Here is a 27,679-nt window from a genome sequence, read left to right as displayed (position 1 = left end):
GGGAGAATAAGAAAATGCACATTATTACCTCTGGAGTGACTGACAGATGAGCTATAAATAACGTTTTCTGGTTAATTGGAGGGTTAAGTGCAAAGCTTTTGTACTGTTTGGCACAGATGTGAGGACTTAAACACCCAAAAGGACTCAGGTCAGTCACAATGAGACAGTACTGGTGTATATCTCACAGTCACTGATGGCTGACACACACATTATTCCTCTGTAGATGCACTCTATCTCCTAGCAGCTGATCCACTTGATAGCCAGAGAGCTGACATCATGTTCAAAACAACCTCATCAATATTTAAAAGGCTGAATATTAATAATTTACTTCTATATGTCATCACTTCTAATGAGAATTACTTGCTTCCCTGACGGCAGCGTGAACAGATAAACTCATATATACTGACATTTACATGCTATACTTCTACCGTCTACCAGGGGGAGGTTTACTGGTGTGCTTTGAATGCATTGTAGAGAATTCAGCTGAATTTAATGTACCCATTTAATCTTTTAATTTGCTTTTCATAATGAGCTAAATCACAGCAATATCTGGAGTCTAAGCACGTCAGCCAGTCTATTTAAAATTGCAATTTTAATGAAAGCTGAAATCACAGAGTCACCAAGGAGACTTTTCTACTTTTATTTACTTTTCTTTTTATATTTTCTGGCCTTTTTTTTGGCTTGTTTTTTAGATTATCTAAAAATGTAAATGGAGTTTGGAGGAATTTTGAACGATTTTTCTTTTTTTAACATTGTGACACAAGGCATTTTTTCACACATACTTCACCTTCTATGTGGCATATGTTTCCTATGATTGTAGATGCAGATTAAACATTTCCAAACACGTTCTGTTATTCAAACGACACATTTGGAGGATACTAAATGAATCCTTCATGTATGTTCCAGTACAAAAGTAAGATCAGCGATGAGATGGACCTGAAGAGGCGGATCCAGTCCCTGGAGGAGTCTATGGAGCTCCACGAGAGGATGAAGAGACAGGCGCTGGCTGAGTTCGAGAGCTACCGACAGAGGGTGGAGGACATGCAGCTCTGCACTGAGGCTCAGGTAGTCAGGGGAACGGTGGGATGCGGTGTGGTGTCTCTGTGTGTGTCTCTGGTAACCGGAAGCTGTGCCCTGCAGGACGCTGCAGTCACAGCTGCAGGTAATCGGTACTAATGTCTGTTAGTCCGTCCTGCTGTCAGGCTGGAGAGTCGCTCTTTCAACATCACCTCTTTCTTCTGGTCATTTCACTCATGCAGCATCAGTGATCAGGGCTCCTTTAGACCCCATGTTCAATTTGTTTGTTTCAGGCGTTTTCTATCCAGATAAAAAGATGATGATGCATCTGTGTTGGCCAGATCATAAACATGATTTCAATATGTCCTTGTCTTCTCAGGCTACATGCAAATTAGCGTCAACCTCTTAATGGTGGAAATGCACCTGAAGCTGTTTGGTAACTGCACTTTAACACCAGAAGAAGTATAACTTTACATTTTAATAGTTAAGTTACAGCAATAACAGTTAAGCTAGTTGACAGTTATCCATGAACCAACACAGTCATGTGGATGATTCACACAGATCAGTTTGTGGTCAGGCATCATAGAGCGTCTTCTGTGTGACTTTATGGTTCAGAGCATTTCTCAGAGAAACATCAGCTGCCATCATCACAGTGGGTAGGCACTGTGAGTGGCTGTTTCCAGGTTGTTGACAGACGTAGTTACAGCTGGGAGAAGCAAATATCACCCACCCGTCTTAAAGAGACAGATGCATTTACACCTTCTCAAAGTACATATTCATTTGACAGATGCTTCTGTCCAAAGCAGAGCACACACGAGGAGCAATCCAAGCAGAATTCTGCAAGAAAAAGTGACTCAACACTCAGTTCCATATTGCATCTGACACAAGTGCCACAAGGTCTGCAGGTGCATAAAGTAACAAAAGTGCCAAGTGAATGACAATTTATTATTTTGTTTACTTATTTTATATATTGAGAAAGAGAGAGAGAAAGAGCATTTTAGATGAGTGTTTTTGGAAGAGGTAGTTCTCTAAACGATTTTTGAGGGCAGAGAGGGATTCTGCTGACAACAATTGGATTTCAATACGTCTCGAAGGATTTGTAGATGTCCACAAGCTTTTCACTCTACCCATGAACATGAAGCATGAATTAGTCTCCTCTCCTCCTCTGCTCTCCTAAAGCATACGCACAGTGAAAATACATGTTTGTGATTGGCCGTTGTGTTGACATTGGCTGACTGTATGTGTCCTAAAGTGACTAAAAACTAACTTTTAGAAATAGTTCATGATTTTTTCCTGTGCTGAATGTCAGAGGAGTGCTGTATGGCGTAATTTAACTCTGCTGTGTCTATTATTTATCAGGACAACACACAGTGTGTGCACTTACAGTATCTAAGTCAGGCTGCGTATGACCTTTTCCCCGCATGTGTGTATGGAAATCGATCAGGCGATGACAGATTAGACAGAAGGATGACATTTTGGTGTGGATTCATATATACAGAGGGTAGAGGATGTGCAGCTCTGCGTTGAGGAGCTAGTGAAGGGAGAGAAAGACAACTGGATGGTTGATTTTTAGTGACACTGACAGAACATACACAGTGTTGCCATGAGACTGTAATACCTGATGATGCTCCTGACCTTAGGAAAGAAAACGCTGTCTGCCACACCCTGCACCTGCTCTCAGTATCTCTAAGACCAGCAGCTCTCAGGTCTCTGACCTCGGCTTGTTTGTCTGTAACTTCATTTATCAATGGTTTAATATTTATTTAATTCCAGAGCTGCTTGAGAGCTCCACAAGCTCCACAAAAAGCACCATTCAAATGAACCTTTTGATCTTGTGTTCAGGTACAAATTGCACCTCAGAGTTAGTGCAATTGAATGTGTAATTATCTGCTGCTTTAGTTGATGAAATGCTCATTTCAGACTGTGCAGCCAAATTAAATGAAAGGTATGAGACTATGTAAATCCGGAGATGATTATTATTTGCCCGGTGACTCATCAGAATTGAATATTTGCATCAGTAGGTGTTTGATAGTGACATGCTACACCATTGGAATATCATGGTTTTCGTGTTATATTTGGACCCTGATCTATAGCTTAGTCTTCAAATGGTTGGTTTCTGTTTAGTCTGCCTGCTGGTTTTCAGTATTAATTTAGAGCAGACAGGTTGGCAGCCAGAGGGTCAAATTCCCCTGAGCCAGTACATCACCACCTGGCTTGGAGCATTTAAAAAGTTTACCCTCTGAGTAAGAAGCCTAGAAACCCATAAATCAATCCTCCTCTTAGTTCAGGCCTTTGTTCCTGTCTTCTCTGGCAGCACACGCAGCGTGTGGTGTCGATGTCGAGGGAGGTGGAGGAGATGCGGCGGTCCTTTGAGGAGAAGCTGCGTACCTTCAGCCAGGCCCAGGCCCAGTTTGAGCAGGAGAAGAGGGCTGCTCTGGAAGAGCTGAAGGCCCAGCACAGACAGGAGATCCAGGAGCTCCTCCGCAGCCACCAGAGCCAGAACGCAAACTACAGTAAAGACCAGGAGAAACTGGGACAGCTCCATAAGGCTGAGGTAACACACCAACTACTGCAAAAGTAGAGCAGTTCCTGAAAGCCAGAGCAACAAACTAAATCACCATGGGAAAGACCAGCAGAAAGTGGGACAGCAGTGATTACAGAGTTATTAACTGTTTGTGTAGAAGCCAGTGAATTAACCTGATGCTTCAACAGCCGAACTGTCCTTCACATGTTGTACTGATTTGTTACAGGTGGATTCTTTGACAGAGCGGGTGGAGGAGCTCAAACAAGACAAGAAGAGACTGGTGGAGGAGTATGAGGCCAAACTCAGCAAGGTACCACAACCACCCATCAGGCTCGAATCACATGGTCTGAGAATGAGAATACATTTATACATAAAGTTAATTAATGCATGATGATGGAGTCTGTCTTGCACAGTATTGTATGAGAAACGTCTGCAACTTTTCCACTATACTAAAGGACAGCATGGTAATTATTAACCTGGATCATGTAGTCATTCATTCATAGTGAACCTCGAGTTTAACAGTATGCTCCTGAATCATAAAATTTAATTAATATTCAAAACATCCATTTTAATAACTTTTTGTAGCATTGCACAGATTCAAAAGGTCCACATATGTTTTTATACCAGGTTGTACAGCTTTAAACACACAGTATCTCATCTGGAGCCACCAGAGCTGATTCTGCTCCAAGGTGCTGTTGCTCCATTAAACATCCTTGAATAAGTAATCATTGGAAAAGGCAGAGAATTGCATTCATTGGCGCTCTTATGTCGACCTTGCAGAAAGCGAGGCTGTGATGTGCAGATTCATGTACAGCAGAAGCAGAAGTGCACAATTTGAATACCACATTTAGAAGCTATTAATTCCAGCAGAAACCAACTTTATTGACAGCGAGCACTGTCAGCCAACTCGTTTTGGCTTCAGCTGTCACTTGTGTCAATTGTTTGGGCATGAGATCACATTGTGATGAGAAAGCTTATCAGATTGTTCAAACTGCAATCCAGATTTCCATAAAGAAAAAAAAAAGGGGGGGCCAAAGTCAAACAAAGCACAGTGCTCTAGGCCTATAGCTTTATGTTTAATATCTCCATTAAGATTTGGTTGTTTTCTACAGTGATGGATAATTTCACACCGGTTTTTCTGTCCCCAGGCTCAGGCCTTTTACGAGCGTGAGCTGGAGGCCATGAAGAGAACCCAGCAGCTGACTGCCGACAACCTGTTGGCATGGAAACGCACCGAGGCCGAGCTGCGGCGGGAGTTTCAGACTCAGGAGGCGGCGCTTCAGAAAACCCTCGGCAAGCTGCGGGCCGAGCTGGCCAGGGTAACGGATGAAGCCCGGGAAAACCGGGAGAAGTCCCACAAGCTTCAGGCGTCACTCACCACTGCTGAGGGCAACATCAAGGTGAGTCTGAGCCACACAGGTCACATGCTGCTGCTGTAACTGAGCTACCAAAGGCCTGAGAGGACACAGACGGTGAAACAACCTGTAATTTAATAGAACAAATGTAAATCTGACCAGCCGTATTCTGACGCAGTTTTTATGGACAGCCTCCAAAATTTGTCCTCAGTAATTGACTATAATATAAAATAGAGACATAAAACATAATGGTTATCTGGGACAAAAAAGATAGAGTGCAAGAAATATCCACTTTGTGTGGATATTCCTCAGTTGATACTACTCTTCACAGATTAAACTGCCTAAAGCACATTCATCTGTCACTTGTCCAAACCCTGAGCCTGAGCCCATTTCAGACTATAACCACCATCCAAACATTAAACATCCAGACAGAGATCACTTGAAACTCAGCAAATGTGTGGGTTTAAGAAACTGCAATGTACTGGTGTAGTTTTTTTTTTTTTTTTAGATTTGCTTGAATAGAAACCATTTCATTGAATAAAAAAAGATGCAACTCAATATCTGTTTTATCATTTTATTTATTACACATTATTGCATTTATTACTGATCGGATTAGTTTGTCAAAGAGTAAATAGAATAGTGTCTGACAGCCAAACCAAGATAACAGATTAATTCCAGACTGCCATCATCAGACACTGTTCATTTTACAAACAGCATCTGCATTAAACTGATGTAGTTCCCATCTCTAGTTTTAATCTTTTGTTAAAGATGTCGTTAAACTGTCTGTGTTGCTTTACATCAAACAGCCAGTTTATCAACTGTAGATATAAGCTAGTAAGTGACTAACGGACCAATCGTTACTGTGTGTGGGTGTGGGTGTGGGTGTGGGTGTGGGTGTGGGTTTGTGTGGCAGCTCAACCTCTGATTGAACTCAGAACTCACCCACCAGAAGCTGAGACTCTCCAGCTGAAACATTTTGAACTGTCCCAGGTGAATTCCCTTCTTCTTCTAATGAATCTCCGACAGGCTGCACGCTGCGAGGCATTATGCTGCCCTCCACACTCAGATGTTTCCTATTCATCTTATATCTTTACATACAGGCCAGTGGAGTGTAGATACTTTAAAACTGCTTTTCCAGGAAGCTGATGAAAAAAAAAAAAAGGACTTGAAAGAAAAAGAACAAAGTCCCAGATCCTTTAAGTCCCTGAATAGCTGCTGCCCTTCACATCTGTTTTCATCACAGGGAAATATGACATGCCAGACTGTTTCTAAATTACCACACTGACAGAGTCCATCTGGATCTTTGCCTGTATCTTTCAAGTAGCTGGTTAGGCCACGTCTCAGCCTAGTTAGAGGCTTCTCACAGAGCGCACAAATAACCTTTTATAAAAATTCACATCGCATCACGTCTTTCCATGCATTCACAGTCCTTCATTGCATGGAGCCTGGAGCTTTATGGCTGCTAAATGAAGCCTGGTTCGTACACAAACATGTGATTCTTTCAGCCATCGACAGTGTTTCTTTGCTCTTCAGACATTTTTTCACAGTAATGAAGCAACAATTAACAATTTAAGATCTGTTGGGATAAAAACCATATTTTTGACAGCCTGGGTTTATCATTTTGAATAAGGTCATTAACATAGAATCACAAACCTTATGCCAAGAGCTCACTGTGGAAATAATGTGTTTGTTTCATGTGATGGTAAAAAAATAAATAAATAGGATAGCTATGTTTTTTCATCCCTACTTCTTCTTTTAGAATGGTACTTTCTGAGTTGCGTAATGTCTTTGGAGTAGACTCACATGATTAAGCCACCGTTGAAAATAAAGTTGACATGTGCTGTGGGGGAATTGGTTAAGTAGGTCTGTTTTGTTGTTGTGATATGCTCTGCGGTTTCTGTGAAATTACCACTGATTACACAGACAACCCCCCCCCCTTCTCTCCTAGTGTTACTGAGAATATGATCAAGGTCAGCAGTGGTTGTGGAGATGCCTGGAGTTAATAATTTCATTAGTTATCAGTGCAATTAACTGTAACCCAGATAAAGCAATGATAACAGAGCAGGGGGCTTGAAACCAACGTCACTTGACAGCTCTTCCAGATTCTTTCATTTGATACAAAGATGCCAGGCGAGATATCAGAGAGTAGAAACGATCTTTCATCTTTCATCCAACACAAAGCTGATATATTGTGCTGTCAATGTGATATCACAATAATCTCCTAATAACAGCCTCAGTCCACGAACATATCTCTTAATCCTTCAACTCCTGTTGAGAGTTTCATTGTTGAGAGATAATAGATTTTTAATTTAACCTTTACAAGCTCACAGCAGATGCTTTAATGTTTGGTTTGATCCTGACAACACACGTCTCATATCTTGTTGTTCCTCTTGCCTATAGTTAGTCATCATTTGGTTTCCATGTGGGTAGTCAAGGGATATTTTTAGACTCTCTTCAATAAATTTCTTTTCACTCTGGAAAATTAAAACGTTACACCAAATCAAAATGTCCCCTGGTCTCGGGAGGCGTAATTACTAAACTGGCACACTTCGTGGGTAGAAATATCAACTTAACACTGGTGTAAAGCACTTGTGTTTGGTGTCAGGATGCCACAGCTTCCTGCTCCAGTGTTCTCTGTCCTCCTCCTTTAGCTTATGATTTAGTGGGAAGAATCTGCAGAGAAATGCAAGCAAATGATCACTCACAGTAACTGAGGCAGGCGTAATTAATGGCTGACTGTTCACGAGCTTCCGTGGGAACATGCATGCCAAATATTACAAACAATCCCCCAAGTGAAATACTTTCTCTGAAGCGAAGTTAAATTGCTGCTGTCGCCGTCTTTTGGACCAAATACTTCACTCTCAGGTAAAACCTGTCTGGGCTGGATGGTGGAGGCTTTTAGTGAGATAAAACAATAAATCATCCAAAGCACAGTTTTCAGCGCCTTTTATATTTAAATGGAAATGCAGGATTCAGCCAGGTGCAATAAGAATGATTGACAGAAGTGAGGCCGTGCGTGTGAGCGTGTGTGCGGGTGTGTTTTGTGTGTGTTTTTCATGTGTTTAAATATGAATCAGAGGTAATGACTAAATGTCAGCAACAGTGGGATTCTTCTTTTAGCCCAGATAAATCAGCAGAGATACAGTTAATTAAGCTATTTTTACCCATCTACTCCAACCTCACACACACACACACACACACACACACACACACACACACACACACACAGATGTACACTATACTTGCGGGGACTCCCACTGGTAGAATGTATTCCTGAGCCATTAACCTTAACAGCTATATGCCTGACAGCAGCTCTAAACCTAAACTTAACTGAAATTATTTAGTAATTCTTATTGTCAACCAATTTCATGTAAAGATCAAAACCAACAATTAATTAGTCCTGCTAATGAGGAGCAGCCTGATATATCATATTCCTCTGTGCCACAGAGCTCTGTTGTTAAAAGACACTGATGAGCCACGGTGCCGGACTCCGCCTAACTAATCCAAAAATGGGCAAAGAGGTGGGCCGTGTGTGGAGCTGAGACTTCAGTGCTGGTTTGTGGCAAGCATACGCTCACCCACCTGTCACTCAAAGCGAAACGCCCTCAAATATGCATAACTTTAAGCCTTAATAAAGCTTAAACTGATGAGATATATAAAATTAATCCTCCATACAGTTGTAAACATTTATTTCTGCTGTAAAGTTGGACATTTTGACGTGGAGGTCTATGGGTATTGACTCACCTTTGGAGCCAGACTCAAGTGGTCATACATCCACACATGCATGTATACATTGTAACACAAAGACACACACACACACACACACACACACACACACACACACACACACACACACACACACACACATCAAGTCTAAATTGTGTGTGACTCCTCAGTGGTTATTACCATACTGAGATTTCATTGTCTTAGCCGTAGCAGCAGTAATTAAGTTTGAGGCAGACCGTTTGATGGGATTGAAAGATGTGAAATTGCCTCTCATGAGTTCTTTCAGAGTGCTAAATCACAGCTGTGTGTGTGTGTGTGTGTGTGTGTGTGTGGAATCCCTCCCTGAAGACTAGTTCTTATTAACTGAGCAGCAGTCAGCATTTATAAACTTGATCGTCATTATTAGTCGTTTGCTACCAATACGCCTCATGCTGCTTGTCTGAGACGTCTGAGAACTCACTGACACTGTTGACTTCAGTGTAGCTACATAAACATATACCAGCTGGTTTTTTTTATCTCAAGTTAAACAATCAGTGTCATGAAGACATTTATATTATATAGATTAGAGGTTAGATTATATCATTTAGACAATTTTTGATCTCCACCAACTCTTGAGGGAAATGTCTGTTCTAATAGTTGTTAAATGCTCCACTGTGTTCACCAGCTGGTCTCTACCTGTGTCTGTCTGCTGTTGCTGCTGGGCAGGTAGAGTCCAATGGGTTTTTAGGATGTTTATTTATTTATTTATTTATTTTCTGATTACTGCTGCCTGCTGGGCCTGACCAGTAAAGTTGTGGAGCTGACAGCTGAACAAAGAGCTATAACTCACTATAAAACCACATAAAGCTGAGGCCAGATGCACATTCAGGTGGTAATACCCTGCAGGTTCATGGGAGCAAACTCTTTCACATTGTTGCGTTGTTTTCACTTCATCACTTGATGCATTGTTCATATAAAAATATTGATTATGATGCACAATAACAACACTGAGGGAGGGGTTACATCCAAGCGTAAAGTGGATGGACCAGGGCTATTGATATTTTGATTGACAGCGAGATACAACAATCTGTTCATGTGCAAGAGTCACTTAAACAGTGAGTAAATAATAAGCGTATTCCTCTCTCTATAGTTGTTGGAGTCAGATGTGGCCGCTGAGTGTAATCAGACTTTTATTTCATCTCCTCTGTTCTGTGCTGATTTGATTCCTCTCTAGGACTTAACCAAGCAGCTGGATGAGGTGACCCAGAACTCAGAGATTGTGGAGATCCGTCAGAAGGAAGCTGAGTGTGAACTGGAGGCAGCCAGAGATCGAGTTCAGCAGCAAGCAACGGAAATACTGCTCAAAGCCAGTAAGACCCTCAAGCTCCTCTCTTCTCCTCTCGTGTGGACTTGTGGTTAAAATGCTAGTGAACACTTATGCACCTCTGCCACCCTCAAGACACATCCTGAATTTGTCGTGCAAACACATCAAACATATCCACTAACAGCTCCTCTCATCTTGTCTGAGGCATCATGGTCTGTAACTCTTTAATGGCATATTGCTGTATATCCAAGCTGATGGTATTTCCAGTCCCTGAGAGGCTGGCGAATCCCTTCTCACATCAATTATGCCCAGTTTAAGGTGTGCGTGTGTGTGTGTGTGTGTCTGTGTGTGTGTGTGTGTGTGTGTGTGTGTGTGTGTGTGTGTGTGTGTGTGTGTGTGTGTGTATGTACATTCACTTGGGTAAATTGTTGCATGCTAGAATCTGATTTAATATCTCCTGATGTCTCTCTGTCAGTACTTTGCACAACAGCATTGCACAAACATTACTGTTTGAAATGTGTGAGCAATCGCAGCAACTTAGCACAGAATTATGTTCGGGCCATTAGCTCCTATGAGCTCCTCGTGCCCAATGAAAATGCTTTATCACTTTCCCCTGGAGCTGCTTGCATGTGAGAGGAACAAAAATAAGATCCAGCTGGTAGATGCAGCTATGATAGTCGCATTTAACACCTAAACTTCACTGGGACCAAAGGTTGGTTGGTTGAAAGTGTTGCTGGTAGCCTACAGTCCATTAATAAAATTATTTTTGTAGTTTAAGCCATTTTCTGTTAGTTCTGATAACATTTAACTCACCAAATTGCTGAGATTAACTGCAGAGAATTATCCTTTGAAGCCAGTAAACTTTTGCCTTGTTCCAGACTCATGAATTTGGTTTGTTTATTGTTTAGATCTGATGGTTATTTCCATTGACTGGAGAGCAACCAATAAGCTTTATAGATGGCATTAAAATGTCAACAAATCTCACTGCATAGATATCTAGCTAGACAACTACATCCTTGGAAAATAGTGACAGAAACCTGGCCAGGAAAATGCAGTATGGATGAGACTGACACAGCTGTCAACATTTTATTCACAGGAATAACAAAACGTAGACCCTGAACTGTTTTTGATTGTCCTGAAAAATCAAGTTCCTGTTCCTAACAACCTCTACTGCAGCTTCCATGTCGAGTGCAAATGGCATCAGGATGATGGATATGTCGCTCACTATTGATTGGTTAGAGCAAAACAAAACAAAATAAGATTGGTCTAACACAATGTCAGGCTAAGCAGATTCACTCCAAAGACAAAAGTCATTTTGAATCCAGGACCAAGTTATAAATTGAGATTTACTGACAACAGGTTTATTCGGCACGTGTTGGTTATTCAGATGGCATCGCTTCACTGTTTGACATCCTTCTCACGCCTGTCGGCTCTGTGCTGCCATAGGTCAGATAAGCAGCCTGCAGGCCACCCAGATGACTCAGGAAGCAGCCATCAGGGACCTGGACAACGAGCGGAGCCGGCTGAAGGACAAGGTGCTGAGGATGGAAGAAGAGAGGGAGGCCCTGCAGAGCCAGGGCCAGGCCATGGATGAAAGACAGAAACAACAGATCCAGTCCCTGGAGAAGGTGTGTGTGTGTGTGTTTGGTGGTGGCGTGTTTTGTATTCACACCAGGCTGGATTAACGGTGTTTTGAATAGCCAATAAGTCGTCAAGATGCTGTGACTGGACTTTTCTGTATACTTTGCTCCAGACCTGTTTACCATCTTTAAAATACAAGAATGACAAGGAAAGATGTGTAAAAGTCCTTGTATTGAAAGGAAAAAAAAAACATGGCAACTTAGACGGACAGGGACAATTAGGATGCAAGCTTAAGATGTTTTAAAGGTCCCATATTATATTTTGTATTTTTCCAGTGTTTTATTTGAAGTTTTGATATCCACTAGAGGATCTGTTTGTGGTTATAAAAACCCAAAACCATCTCAATGTAGTTTTTCATCTCCTCTCTCAGGCTTCTCTTTGGAGCTCTAGTAACAACAGGTTGGTGAGCCAATCAGAAGGGAGGATCTGAGCCTCTCTTCTGATTGACTGACTGTTTTCTGAGTGATTGGATAAAATATATAGCCGATTTCAGGTAAACAAATCAAAACAAATCTTGCAAGTCTGTAGGGTGGGTTTAGGGTGGGGCGGGCTTCGGGCATGGCTGAGAGCAGTGACTGCTTTGTTGTGACATCACAAAGTTACAGAAGTCCTGACGGCTGATTTTAAGGCTCAGTTTCTGAATACAGGCTGTGTGCATTTCTCTGTGGACTGAGGCTTTGATACTTTCACAGCATTAATATAGAACCTAGGCCTGGTTTATAATTAAAAAAGACAGGAGAATCTCACTTTACATAATATAGGACCTTTAACATTTGTCTTAGCCCTTAATTTCACAGACAGAGAAACTATTTGTCACATTAAAGATGAGGGGAAAAGTAGGAAGTTTATATTCTTTCCTGTGAGACATGAAATGGGGCATTACTTCATCTAGGTCATCTGTCATTGCTGTCATCATTTTTTTCCTCACTAATCCCTACAATTCAGCCTTTTGCAGAGAAAAGCCAAAAAGTAAAAGACCGTTTGTTTGGGCTGTGAAGCAATCCTCATACTTACTTGTCCAAAACTGAGAGGAAAACTGAATTATTACTTTGCTGCTGGTTGGTATTTCTTTTTTCCTGATTTATTTTAGTTCTTCAACACTGAAATTTCAGTGACTTTACAGAGCCAGTAATCCCCTGTGCACTCTTGAGAGATTTTGCCCAAAGCCAGTCTTTATAGATGTAAAAGAGTATTTGACATGAATTAGTGGCTGTTGAGGTATAAGCATATACTGCAGCTGTGCAATATGTGTTGCAAAACTCCCCCTTTTCCCTTATCTTCCTGTCTTTCTTTACCTTTCTGATCCTCAAGTTGCTTTCATTCCATCAGATTAAGAAGAAAATGCATCATATGTATGCAACAAAGCTTATTATGCCTTGTGGACAAAAGAGAGCAAAAACTGGACCTGCAGTCATCAAATTATTGAAAGAGTCAAACATGTTGATCACTGCATTTACATACTGGAAGAAAAAAAAGTAACAGTCCTCTTTTTAAAAACCAAGAAGCTTAAAGGTCAGATGATTTAAAGAACAGCGAAGTCAGCAGACCAACCACATCTGATGGTAAATGTCAAGTGTTGCTGCTTCATGTGTGTTTTCTCATCCATCTCTGACATTTGTGCATTGTAATCCTCTGTGAGCGGGTAGCGTTCTCCCACCGAGCGAAGCTGCTGTGAATTTAAATGTCTTCCTGAGGATGATAAAAGATCCCGCACCACTTAAACTTTACAGCACCTTTTTTGTATGGGAGTAGCAACGTCTCTGATTTCTGTTCTAAACTGATTATTCATGGTAATCAGGTTATTGGTCAAAGTAATGTCAGTTGGGGATTTCTAATTAAATAATGTTGAATTTAAAAAAACAAGTCTGCTAATGTCAAACTTTGTTTTCCAACTTTTTCACACTTCGTAGTGATTTTTGGATCAATTGTGCTTGAAAACAAGCACTGACTCAATTATAAAAAGTTGTGGAAAGGTTGTTAAAATAATGGGAGGCTTGGTTTTCTTTTCCCTTCTCTTGTTTTACCATTGTCTTTTCCTTTTATTTATTTTTTTGCCTTGTGTTGCTTGTCCTCTCTGCAAGAGGAGAAATTAACCTCCCAGGATGTTTGCAAGCCCTGTTGTTTATCTCACACTGTGGAGATGTTCTCCCTTCAGGTTTGTTATACGATATCACAGCAGTCGTGCTCAGTTTGACCAGCTTGGTGGACAGTTCCTAGTGGATTTCCAAAACAGTCCTTGGTTTGTAACAGTTATTGCATACCAATATGGTTACGCCCCCTGATGGCACAGTTAATGTGACTCTGGTAAAAGCTGAATAGAATGTAAATTGTGCAGGTTTTTGGTTCCTGCCCGACAACCCCAAGGTCTCTGTGGTGATCTCGGTTTGTCTTCAGCTGAGCTCACCTTCAAGGAGCTTTTTTTGCAGCATATGCTTGAGTTTAGCTCAGGTGATAAAGGAACATATGCAGCATTCAGCAGAATATGCCACAAATTTAATACCGAATTAGTGAATTTATTTCTTGTTATCTTTATTTTTTCTGTCAACATTTTTGTGAATGTCAAACAAGCAGAAAAGAACAAGTGTTGGAAGTGAACTAACTCAAAGCAAAGGCTTGAAACTTTCACACTGTTATTTGCTACAGATACAGTAGACATGTCAGCAGAATACCTGAGGCGAACAAAAACATCTGCAACTGATTTGAATCTCACCTCATTAGCAGTCAAATCATCTTGCTATACACTCCTACAGGAAATATTCTCACAGAGAATTTGTTGGCTTACTTTTCCTGTGCCTGATGTCAGCTCAAGTAATAGATATAACAACTCCCATGTGGCTTTTCTGGCAAGATTTGGCTAATTAAAATTTTGTTAAAGCCGTGCAATGAAGAAACAGCTGCTCCCCTGATTAAACCAAAAGTAGATGAGCTACAGATTAGACTTTTTTTCAGTTTCCCAGGAAACTGTTTTCTGTGACCTTCACCTCGACTCATACCATATCAGCAATCCAGTGACAAACTCAGTGCACTGTTGCTTGGTGCAGACTGTATTTGTTCTTGCCAGTCTGCTTGTGTTTCTGTTACACAATATGTGGAGCGTAGCAACAACTTAAGTCAGCAGGACTTCATTCTTCCTCCTCTAAGCCACAACTTTTGGCTCTTATTCATTCCTATGTTTTACTACTTTCCTCATTTGTGTCTGTTTCCCCTTTAGTTCAGATTTTAGGGCTGCTCTTTTGTGTTCAGTCCATCCTATCAAATAACCCCTGAACTACAGCTCCTCTTATTCAAAACTAATAATTAGCAAATAATTATGTAGCATGCTTTTAATGTATTCCAGTTAACAGTTTGCTAAACCCCTCTAACGAGCAGTCTGTGCAGTTGTAGTTTATCAGCCTTAACTATACATGACAGGCCTGTCAAGCTTTGATATCTCTGTGTTCAGAGTGCAAACATTAGCATCAGCTGACTAGCATATAATAGTAATATACAGGTGGCATTATTTCAAAGGTCAAGAGTTAGCAAATCATTAGCTAATTACATAATTTTGTGGGGTTACAGGTTACCTTAGAAAAAGCCTCATTGAGGACGGACTCTGTTTGGGAGCCAGGATGTGAGTGTACCAGTGTTCAGGCTAACGTTTGCAGCTCTGTTCTACTTTTTTATTGGGCTGAGGGAAGTTTGCTTTTACAACCACGGCCAAACGAAGCCAAAGTTATCTGAGATAGCATTACATTTGCAAAACACATTAGTTAGTCCAAATTCTCAAAGCCCCATAATATATCTGAAACATACTGTTGAAAATTAGGAGCAATGAAGCAAAACTTTTTGTTGCTTGTCCTAATATATTTTCTAAAGTTTGCATCTAGGCTTTATTATATTAACAGACGCATTTTTATTTGTAATATTTAGTGACGCAGACTTTAAAGCCTCTTAGCTTTAGTCTGAGTCTTTGAGCATCGCATGTATGTGGCCGTCGAGTTCAGATAGAAGTGCATATAAAAGACATCTGGTAACATCTTGTAGTGGTCATTTCAGATGACAAAACTAACGGTTGGTGGTCATTGGTTTCTCTCTGTGTGAAATCAAAGAGCCGTTGTTTCAAAAATAACTGCGATTTTCTGGTGCTCAATCTGCCACTGTTATCAGCTTGACCAACGTAGCAACAGTAACTAAGAGGCCTGGAGCTTAGCAAAAGGTCAGTCAACTGCATCTGTCTCTGCTGATGGAGAAGGCAGCGACTGACAGCAACACCAACTCCATTTAGAATCATAATGATGGTAGTGTTGGAAGCCAACTGATTATAGGCTTCATAGCTCCATAATCAATAACCCCATTATCAATAATCGCAGATGGAGTGTGCTCCAGAGTATTCTGTCTTCAGCTGCTGGGTTTGAGTGCTGTAGGAAAAACAAATTTGAGTCTGAGGTGATGAGGAAGATGGGAACAGAAGACAAAATTGCAGATACAGACAGACAGAGTGGAGTATTGATTCCTTGGCTGTCGCTCAGTAAACACTGGCAATATGGCTGAATAATACAGCATATGGTGTGAATGCTCTGTGTGAGTGTGTGTGTGTGTGTGTGTGTGTATTCTCTATTATATCAGTCACCTTTGAGCATATTTTAAATGCGTGTGCATGAATATTTATTCTCTGTTTGTCAGACCCTGCATGAGGAGAAGGTGTCCCACGAGAAGGATATGAACAATGTGCGAGCTCGGTATGAAGAGGAGGCCAGCCAGATGAAGGAGAGCCAGGCTCGAGCTCTGGAAGAAGTCGCCAAGAAACACAGAGTGACCCTGGAAAACGCTCTGAACAGTGCTGAGAAGGACAAGAACCGCTTGCTGGCTGTGAGTGCACACACCCACCAACACACACCCACATACACGCACAAGGTTAGACCAGCATACAAAGCAGTTGTTGGCCTTGAATTGAAAATGGTATATCAGATAAATAAGTGTTGTCCATCTCTAATGTGATGGAGGCTCACAGCTGCTGCTGCTGCTGATGATGATGATAATGATGATGATTATGATTATGAATGCTACCTTTTTCTGAAACATCTGACACACACACATCCATAAGGATGATAAAGATGTTGTCCCTGCTTCGATGAAAACAAAAGAATCCATTTCAATCCGTGAGACAGAGGGCGCATCAGATGGTAAATTTCACCCTGCACAATGGACAAAAATACACAACATTCATTTTCAGACTGCTGCATCTTGTGTAATCAGAGTTTATTGCTCAGAGCCAGATAAAAATGAGCAGCTGTATATTTTAATTGATACTGCACCATCAAGCTCGGGGCTCATCTCAAGCCATAAAGACGGTGTCCTTGGGACGTTTGTTTTCTGCAGCTTGGTGGAAGGATGACTCTCTGTGCAGACACTGAAGGTGAAAATTAATTTAGTACAATTTTGTGCTTTAATATTTCCGTGTTGTCCAATTTTATACTTTCACTCAATAACAATTGGACAATAACAGTTTGATGTTGGCTCTTTGCTTCATGACCTGCATCCAGTTGATAGAGTCACTAGTTTACAGCTGAAAGACAAAATACGATGCCTCAGTGTTGATTTACCAACTCTCTCATACGGCCACCTGTGTGTAAAGTAAGTTCAGTTAACTTCACCTCCAGCAGCTACAACATTATTTATTTATTTTCATTGCACATACTCTAACTTGTAACATTAGTAATCATTTTGATGCTATTGTGTTGGTACTTTTGCTTCAGTTCAGATCATCACATTTAAAATGGATGATTCCACAAAACCCTGGACTACATTCACAGACTATTTTTAAAGGAGCTATTTGTAAGTTTTGCTATTGCTACATAGCCAACGTTAGCATTAACAGCTGTTTACTTACCAGTCCAGAAAAAAATGTTGCATCAAACTTCATTCTTTTGCGCACTAAGAGCTGTCTCCAGTGGTAGAAAGCAAACCTGTTGTATGGCTTCTATTTCTATCACTTCTTTTCTTCAACTGAAGTTAGCATGCTAACCAGTTAGCCTTGGCCTGGTCGGACTGTCTCGTCACATTCCGATACCAAATCACTGTAGCGTCCAATCTGCAAGAAGTAGTGCTCCTTTAATGTCCAGTGCCATCAATGCCCGTGCAGTAAACAGTATGTTTTCACAGCAATATTTTAACCAACTAAAAGAAGGTTAAAGAGCGTGGTTGTGGGTCTACATGAAAGCTAATGTTAATTGCAGTGACTGGATGCAAGAAGTTTCACTACCTAAAGGGCATTCCTAGGAAAACTGGGGTTGGAATGCATTCATTAATAAACGCTTTTATAATTTCAACAATTTCTTACCCAGAATCCACTGTTCACCTACTGCTAATCCGCAGGTTGTTGGAATGAATGTTGATATTAACTAGTATAAAATCTATCAGTGTGATATTCAGAGATGACTCAGTCAAAATACAAGCTGTCAGCTCTCAGTTTCTCTGCCTTCTGGCCTGCCAATAGATTTGGACCTGTCACAGCACTTCAGTCTGTTGATGTTACAATTGTTATTTAATGAGTGGTGATTGTAAATGACAGACAGTGGTGTCTGCATATGCTACAAACCAGTGACCCTATACTGTCCCTGACACTGGCGTAGGTATCCACATTAAAAATCCAGGTAATGAAGGAAACTTCTACCTCCCAGAGAATGACCACACTTCTCTACTGTTTCCTGCCGGTGCTGCCATTCAGTTCCTCAGATTTACTTCCCCAAAGACACTCTATTAGCTGGTCGAGGGATTTCAACAAGTAACCAGTCACAAGTCTGTCTCTCTAACCTCCAAGCTAATTCTACATTGTTCACTGATTGCACCATCTGCTACAAGAGCTGGAAAGCAGCTACTCACTCTGTTTGCCTCGAGACCCTGAACTGTGAATTTGTTGTCTCACAAAGTTCAAAATATTGTTCCAAAAGCTTTTCTTTCTTGACATGAACAAAATTATGAAAGGAAACACTGAATACAGAGTTTGCCACTCATTTAATTTGGCAGAAGAATACAGGCGATGTCCTCCTCATTATTTCCTCTGAAACTCTTTCTCTCTGTCTATAAAAAAAATACAGTTTGTAGCCTTGACTGTAAAAGTTGTTATGGCAGTGAAATCAAGATTTAACATTTTGGTGCGTCTCTCATGAAGAATAGATTAGATTATTATGCAGATTTAGAGAAAAGTCATACTTATATTCTCTTAATTAAATATGGACAACACTATAGACTTTGGGCTAAGATGTAACTATGATTAGAGGCTTCTTTAAAACAGGTTGAATAGGGAATGGATGTAGCTTGAATATCAGGTTGGTTTGATATGTGTATATTTATAGTTTTAACTACTTTCTATTAGTTAGGTAAGAACAGTTAGGTCCAGTGGTTATGGGTTGGGGTCCCTGTCACAAGTGTCAAAAGGTAAATCTGAGGTGTCTTGAGATAATTAATGTGGAAAAAAAATATTATAATTATAACTATATTGAGTACGAGTACCTCAGCAGTGTTATTGTGCTTCGGTAAATGTACTTTGTTAGGTTCAATGGCTGCCTGAGTGTATTTATTAAAACCATGACAGAGTGATGAAATAAAGTCAAACTTTTTAAAAAATCTTTACCAGAAAAAGGAGCAATAACATCTAAAACAGACAAGCTGTTACCGTCACTGAGCAGCTCTTCACTGCAGACGTGAGTCAGTGAAGCTGATGCTCGTAGCAGCAGGATGGGTGACGAAGAAACAAGATTAAGATGATGTGTAAAGCTGAAGATGGAGACAGAAAACATTCGTCTTTATATATCATGATCAGTTTCAATAGGTGCAGAGCAAGAGGTAACTTCCAAATCTAAGGTATGAGTCAGTGAACAAGCAGCTCCTTTAAGATACGGAATATAAGTTTGGAAATTATGATCTCTCTGCACATTGTTATATAAAAGAGCACACATTGATATTGGGGTATAAAATTAATACAGCATTATACGTAGGCATGACAGGTGACACAAGCAAAAAAGAAAAAATGTATCTGCAGAGGTTGTCTATAGACTAAAATACATCAAAAGGGCTGTGAGAGTGACTAAGAAGCTGGCAACCTCAAAAGGAGGAAATGCAACCTACTGACGTGGGAGCACATTTATATTTGTCACCTATAAATGTCATCTAGGACACCCATGAGCTCGCATAACCTGAGGGGGTGGAAATGTGAGTAACCTGGAGGAGCTTCTGTCAGCAATAAAATGTTACAAAAAAGATCCGAAAAAGACAAATAGAAATAAATTCTCAATGAAAACAAAAGTTCAGATATGTGGCAGCTGACGAGAGCATGAACAGCCTGACTGGTGAGTCACACAGGTGACACAAGCATGTTGATGCTGTATTGTGTTATTTTAGCATCATGCTAAAAGTGTGTCACTGTGTAGGAGACAAAGGAGACAATGGAATAGTAATTAGATTAACACGCTACTTGAATGAGAAGAAAGTGTGGAAATATACAATAAAACATCTGAGAAATGTTTTGAAAAGTTCTGTAATAATTTATGGAGAATTTATTTGAAAAGTTCTGCAATAATTTATGGAGAAATTAAACTTTTCTGCGGTTTTCAGGCCTTGGAACAGGTGTGGTGTTTTGGCATTTAAAAGGGTGCGGGACCCGTAGATTTAAATTCATGGCCCAACTCATAAGCTGATGACATTTGTGGCACATAAAACTGCAACTGGAGTGTATAAAATGAAGTAAAGTAATCAAAATTAGGACAAAATGATGTGATGGAGAAAGATGGATGTGAGCGTTGGCCAAGGGACGTGACTCTCGCAGTCAATGTTTGCGTGTGTGTGTTTCTAAAACTTCCAGCATAAATATTTCACTGCTACTTACTTAGCGCAGAGTGTGTCTGCTCTAACAGGGCTTAAGCTCATACATACAGCATACACTCACTTCTTAGATGGCGCTTTTACGCTGCTTGTCTGCTGCATATTCTATATGCCTTTTACCTTTTTTAGCTCTTGGGAAGAACATGTGAGTTCCTGTTTGTGAGGGTTATCTTTCCTCCTCAGCTAAAATCAGCTCAACAAAAATCTGTCCTCATGAAGGTCCTTCAGAGAAAACACCTGATTCATATCATTATCAGTCCTGTGATCCAGAACATTTTCATTTTGTTTTTTTTAACATGAACCAGAAAACCTGGACATTCAGAAAGAGACAAATCCTAGAGAAGAAACCCTGCACAGTGTGATGTATTTTTAACATTCAGTGCAACAGTCTTGTAATAAACACTACCATGGCAGAACATATTATACTGTAGTTTATAACTGCCGGTTATTTTGAGAAAACTGCACATATGATGTCACATCAATCGGATTATTTTTGTATCCTGTTGCATTACATGTTGTTGGGTTTTCCATGTTTTGGTCAGTGTCAGAAAAAGTAAACAAAGTTAAATGTAGCAGCCAATTCACAAGTCACAACAAAATAAGATAATTGTCTACATCCACTTTCGTCTTCCTCCTTCCTGCCTTTTATAGGAGGTTTTTTGCTGCCACCAGCTCTTCATGAAACAGTGTGAAAATGTTGGCAGGAATATATATTTTGTTTGTAAAGATATATTTGCACAATTACAGGATAATGCAGGATATAATATATGATCATATAGGATATTTATAACATAACATTTAGACTCCAACAAAATAACCTGTGCTAATATGACCACAGCTCAACAGAAATAAATGCTCCTTCTTCTGCTTGTTATTCAGAACCAAACACCAAATCTTAGTATCATGGCAACTTTGTATCTGATATGAAACACTGAAATTGCCCCCTAGAATTACAAACTGGGCCTTGGGACGGTTTAATGAGCCCGAGGTCTAGCTGTTCCAAACCTCAGACTACCACTAATTTGACTGCAGCCGAGGCGTACAGCTCCACCGGCCTGAAATAGTGTGATGATGCCTAATCTCCACAGAGTCCTTTATTCCAGTCACACACAGCCATGTGAAAGCAAGTGATCAAGTATTCTCTTGCATCAAAGTTGCATAATGAGGACTTGTTTTAAATGATATTCCACAGTAGACCCAATCAGAGCTGACAGCTGCATTAAGAGAAGAGCGTTAGGCATTTCCATAGTTATTAGATATGCATTCCATATGCAGAATTCCTCCTCTGTGACTCTGTGTCATTTTCATGGCCACATATTTCCCCCTGCTATGCTCTGATCTGCACAATGATTTGGTATTGTTCACTCCTGTTCATGCTTATGCCATCAGTGTTGGAGCTGAAATGCTCCATTTGAAAAGAGTGGCAAGGAGGAGGAGGAGGAGAAGGGCAAGTAGCAGTATTCACTCACTCCTTGTTCACTCACTGCCGCTTCCGTTATCTGTTTTATACCTTTTCTGCTAAATCACGGGTTAGACAGATGAGAAGAAATGAGTCTTCATCTCTCCATTCTTCATCACTCGATTCTTTTGTCTGATCCCAGTTTTATCACATCCAGTTAATCATCTTGTCTTTCATCACCTCCATTCTTTCATCACTTTAAATTATAATGAGAGTTGTCTGTGAGAAGGCTGGGTTTGGAATTTAAATGAATAGGTCGGCTCTACCTCGGTCTCGCCCTCTAAATGGAGCCACAAGGTATGACATGAATCCCGATGTGTCATGTTAGATTCCTCCCCCTCTGACTTTGTCTGTTTGTCGATGACCAGAAGATTCCTCTGATATCTTGATATCTTGATATATTTAATGTCTTACTAATAGTTACTAGTGAAATGGAAATTTAAACCAATGCACATACTATCTAGATTTTTAATGAGATGACCAAGTTTTTGACCATTTACATCTGGCAGATGCTTTTACCCTGAGGTGCTTACTGATTTGCTTCCTGTATTTATGATTAAAGGTCAAATATTTTGTACTCTTAGAGTATTTTATTTGGCTGAGTGTTTTCTTAGTGATCGAATAAAAATATAGCACATTTCATGTAAGCACTCAGAAACCAAATCCTGCTAGGCTGGATCGTGGGTCCTGTTGGGCTGAGCTTGGGGCATGGCTGAGGGTGGTGACTGCTTCGTTGTGACATCACAAAGTTATGAAAGTCCTGACAGCTCATTGGACAAGAAATGTCACTTTCCACAATATGGGACCTTTAAGACATCTAGATAGACAGTTGGTAGCATTATCATCATCCCAGTCATTAGCTGGTCAAAACAAAATAATGACTTAATTACTACCTATACTTTCTTTACTGTAGAAAATGTAGGAAAAGTGGTTAAAGTTGTTAAATTGATCAATTTTTATGTATTGACACTGGTTTAAAAGGTGTTGCCCATTCTGATAAACTAACAGAGATTTATCACCCACCTCTACAGTTACTTTCAGCTCTTTCAGCTCATTGTTTTGGCTGACTCTCACCACTCTCATTAGTCTTGTTTCCAGTGGCAGCTGGCAGCTGTTTTCAGCATAATATACACACTGTAGACTACCTGCCAAACATCAGACACAGAAAGAGGCAGAGAGCAGAGATACGGCCAGGTACTTCCCCCAGGAGTTCATGGAGACCAAAACGGAGATAAAATGAGAGACTATTAAAGTTTCATTAATCAAATGGACACAACCACAACTGCAGATGAAAGCTAAGTTTCCTCTTGTGTCTGCAGGATGTATAAATAAGAAACTCTTTGCTAACACGTTCGCCATAACAACTTTATAGTGATGGAGTGACGCAGCTTTAATTATTTCAAGTTACCATAGATTAGGGACTGTAGGGACTGTACCTATAAGAGCAAAGAGTTTACACAGCAGGTTGAACAAAGTACTGAGTTGGTAATTATCCCTAGAACAGACTCTGCATCATGTATAAATAGAAGTGTTTGAAGATAGTTAGTTGTCCATAGTCCTGATTTTTTCACCCAAAAACCCGTTTCACCATTTGATTTTATGAGCAAGCAGTAGTCTTGAGAAGAGTCTTTGCTGGGTGCTGTGGGAGTAGGAGGTTTCAGGCGAACAGTGGATCGCAGAGATCTTGCTGTAGCATGGGGTTATTTTGTGCAGAATCGGCAGGAACTGGCCCACTCTTGGCTTTATTAGGGTTGCATCAGGACGTGAACCCTGATGCAAGAAACCACAGGGAGACAGTGGGGAGGGAAAGCACTGACGTGCGAGTGTTCAAGCACTTTTAAGTCCTTTTGTGCAATTTGAAGAATCACAGATTTTCATGTCAGTGTTCATTTATTTTAGCGATGAAAGCTAACAGTCCTCAGTTATCATCTGCCAGCAGAGAAACTTTCTTCACTCTTTGACCCCGTAAGTAGTGAGTGAAATACAGGATGTCATGAAGCATCACACATGAATTACTATGATTTTCCCCTCTTTCTTCCATTCAAATCAATTTCTTTGAAGTCTCATTCATTTTTAGGGAACTATGTCACAGCAGTCAATACACTGGATGTTGTTTTTTTTTTGTTTTTTTTTACAGCATTACAAACTCCATCCTCCTGTGTAATGAATAATGGTGGCAAATTTCATTTGACATTACAGCAGTTTCCCTCAGCTCTAATAGTCCTTGGAAAGCAGCAATCATCACGCACTATAACAGAAATTGTTCCCCATTCATCAGCAGGCATAATAAGCTTTATTGTGCTAACAATGCAAGAGCTCTTCCTCTTCTTTCTGTCAAGGACAATGACATTGTTTGAAGTATTTTTAGAAATTTGTACAGATGAATGCAGTGAATGTAATGTCAAAGAAAGGAGAGAGAATCTGGATCTGCACCATGACTGAGGAAAATACTGCATGAGGGATTTGAGTTGTGTTTGGACAAGAGTGATACTGCTGTCAGAGAAGATGTCCATCTTCAGCCTCTTTTAAGAGACTTCACAGCTTCACAGAGTAGCTAGCATGGCTGCAGACTCTGAGAGTGGTTTAACTTTGGTTTGCAAGACTTGGTATTGACTTTGGGCTGAAAATAAAATGGAAAAAATAATATTACACCTCTTTCTTTTATTTAGCATGAGTGGGCATAACATGAATCGTACATTAGTTGACTTCATATAACTTGTTTAACACAATAATGAGGTTAAAGGAGCTAATTCTGCCATTGCTGCATAGCCAACGTTAGTTAGCATTATCAGCTGTTTACTTACCAGTCTTGCCAGGAGCTTCAGCCATCGTTGCATTTACAAGACAAAAGAAGTTATACTGTGCTGTCTGAGCAGCTGCTTCTTCAGAGTTGACTGGACACTACAGCGACTTGGAATCAGACAATAACAAAATGGTCTGGCCAAACTGGGGCTAGCTGGTTAGCATGCTAACTTAAGTAGAAGGAAAGAAGTGATAGAAATAGAAGGAAGCAAAACAAGAGTTAATATTGGTGTTGCTTTACACCATTGGAGACAGCTCCTGGTGAGTAAAGGAATTAAGTTTGATACTGAACTCATAATGTTTCTTCTGGACTGGTAAGTAAACAAGTGCTTATGCTAACGTTGGCTATGTAGCAATAACGAAACTTACAAATAGCTACTTTAAAGTTCTTTATAAAGTCAGTGGTTGTTGTTTAAAATGTAGTAGGCCACTTTTCTAAATCAGTTCAAATAAGGTTTTTATCAGAATTGTGTAACTTGTCTCCTTCCGATTTGCTCTTACCTGGACGACTCAGAATCTTTGTAGATGTAAAACACCATGAACACGAATTAAATGTTCCTTGTCTTCCCAGAAAATGTGCACAGTGTTACTGATTAAGGACATGAAATGTTTCACCTCTATTAGAATTACTGATCTAGGCAATGAAGTTCATTGTTCGCTGCTCAGTTGTATTGACATTGATTTGTATCTCTGATTGGTTCCCACAGGAGCTGGAGCAGCAGTTTGAGAGGGAGCGCCTCTCACTGGAGGAGCACAAGACGCTCCTCAGGCAGCAGCTGGATGAGCTGAGGGAGGAGCTGACCTCCAAACTCACTGAGGCCAATGAGGAGGTAGGAGAATCACAACTTTAAATTTGTTACTGACTCCTTGTTCATTCAAGTCAGATCAGTAAAAGCAATGAAACGACCGTGAAGGTTACAAACAGTTGCCAGTTTACAGCCATTTCAAGCTGTCATTGCCTGCTTCCTTATCAAATATAAATTTAGAAATATAATAGTTTTACTAGCTAAACTGGCATTGTCAAATGGCACAGTCAAAAAACTGTGCATTTTTAGGTTCAGAGTTCATTCTCCAAAAACACTGATCCAGGTACCGCATCAAAAAACCAACTGAATGCAGAAGTCAGACAAAAAAAGCACACGCTGCACTGATATCCCCCAGCAAATTTAATCTAACAGAGCCATGTTAAAGCTTTATCAAATAGACATCAGAAACGTGTTGATGTGTGTAGTGTGTATTTGTCTGACGGAGATCTCTGTTCGATCGAAACTTTGCTCCATGAAATTTAATTTGTTGGGAGCGAACAGCGGAAAGTTCTTTCTTGACATTGGAATGAGCTGTTGACAAGGTGAAGAATGAGCATCTCCAAATCCATTTACTAGCTGTTCTGGAGCTTTCGATCTCAGCAAATGGTCTTCATCAACAGTTGGATTTTTAATCAAAGCTAATTTTAGATGTTTGCAGATTTGCACTTAAAGAACTTATTTTCCATGTTGGCCTCTGAGTTTTAAAGTTTACCCTTGATCTTTAAGCATTTGCTGATGAAGTTCATGTTATATGGCTAAAAGCTCCAGAAAAGTGGCAGCAAGATTGCTATTTTTTAATAGCAATTAATTATTTTCTTTTAATTTCCTGTAGTTAAAGTGACCTCCAAAAGTCTGAGAAACCAGAGTCTGAATCCCGAGCCCCTTAATAATATGTCTGACTTGAATAATGAGCAGTATTTACCATTTGAAAGATGAAGTAAACAGTGTATTCCAGAGGATGAAAAATGAGCCCAGGGTCACAAATATACAGCTCCCATCTCATTTAAAGGACACATTAAAATATACAGAATTACCTACAGTATGTGGAAAATAAAATAAATCCAGACTGAGCTCAAGAGTTATAGCTCTTTAACTCATAGGCCTCTAATTATGTTATTGATAACAGTTAGCCCTTTAAAGCCTCAGCTCAAAAGTGAACAGCTCATTCCAATTTTAATAAGGAAATTCTCTAAGTGATAAGAGATGATTTTAAAAGTGATTTATAGGAATGGCAAATGCAGTCATTGGCTTCTTGTTATTGTTATGTTGGTGCAGCATGAAGCTAAATGGGAAAGAATGAACCTCAAAATGACTGAAAATACATTTAATGGAGTTGCAGGTTCATTAAGGCAATTGGAATTGAATGGTTGGGAAAAACAAAACAGAGAAAAAGAGACTTAATTCTTTCTAACAAAGGGTTTTCAGTCTAGTCCCTGGTTCAGTCAGGTGTTGTTTGTTCTGGTCACATATATAGAGTTTTCACTTTTCTCTAAAAACAGTTGTTTCTTGTGTATAAACCCACTGCAGCAGTGTGATTGTTGTTGATGCTGTTTTTCACTCCATGTTCACATTCTGTAAGCTGTGCTGTGTTTTTAACATTAAGGTAAATGAACTAACTAAGTTGCCATGCTGGCAAAAAAAAAAGTACATGGGCCCAGCTCATTTGAAAATCAGAAATATAAACGGTTATTGAATGTATTTTAGATGGTAATTCCACCTCACTGAGCATAAAGTGCTGATGTAGTTTCAAGGTTGCTGTTACACTGAGATACTGCCTGAAGTCCAACAGAGGAGAGGCTGCAGATACAGTTTATTCTCTCTGTCTAACTCTCTCCGTGTGTCTGTCTGTCCTCCCCGCAGGTGTCCCGGCTGCAGGGGGAGGTGCAGCAGAGGGAGCAGGACATCGGAACAGCTGAGGGTCAGATCTCCACGATGAAGGAGGCACAGGACAAACTGCTGGAGGAGCTGGACGCTACCAGGGCCCGGCTCAGAGAGACCAGCAACCTGCTGACTGCACTGCAGGTCTGCACACACAAACACACACAGACACTCATTATCTTAATCTATGCTAAAACCTACCATCCAGGAAGTAACCTATGTGGTTGAAACACAATATTGTCATTGACATTATTTAATTGAATTAAATTGAATTATGTAGCCTATAAAATGTTGGAAATGGTATCAAAT

The 27,679-nt window shown here is 40.2% G+C and overlaps 1 protein-coding gene across 4 annotated transcripts in view; it reads left to right on the top strand.

Annotated features, from left to right (window-relative positions):
- fam184ab (family with sequence similarity 184 member Ab) overlaps nucleotides 1-27,679 on the top strand; it is a 128,554-nt gene that overhangs the window by 50,373 nt on the left and 50,502 nt on the right. For all 4 annotated transcript variants that reach the window (XM_071467906.1, XM_071467904.1, XM_071467908.1 and 1 more), the window contains 9 exons: nucleotides 907-1,065; nucleotides 3,332-3,571; nucleotides 3,768-3,851; nucleotides 4,690-4,941; nucleotides 9,836-9,971; nucleotides 11,372-11,553; nucleotides 16,229-16,414; nucleotides 25,394-25,516; nucleotides 27,353-27,514. In XM_071467906.1, the coding sequence (XP_071324007.1) occupies nucleotides 907-1,065; nucleotides 3,332-3,571; nucleotides 3,768-3,851; nucleotides 4,690-4,941; nucleotides 9,836-9,971; nucleotides 11,372-11,553; nucleotides 16,229-16,414; nucleotides 25,394-25,516; nucleotides 27,353-27,514 (1,524 nt within the window). The remainder of the gene's footprint in view (nucleotides 1-906; nucleotides 1,066-3,331; nucleotides 3,572-3,767; nucleotides 3,852-4,689; nucleotides 4,942-9,835; nucleotides 9,972-11,371; nucleotides 11,554-16,228; nucleotides 16,415-25,393; nucleotides 25,517-27,352; nucleotides 27,515-27,679) is intronic.

This window comes from Trachinotus anak, unplaced genomic scaffold (genome assembly GCF_046630095.1).
Source record: "Trachinotus anak isolate AG129_WGS33_773 ecotype Australia unplaced genomic scaffold, CSIRO_AGI_Tana_v1 ptg000031l, whole genome shotgun sequence".
NCBI classification, from domain to species: Eukaryota; Metazoa; Chordata; class Actinopteri; order Carangiformes; family Carangidae; genus Trachinotus; species Trachinotus anak.
This window is presented reverse-complemented; position numbering and strand designations above follow the sequence as displayed.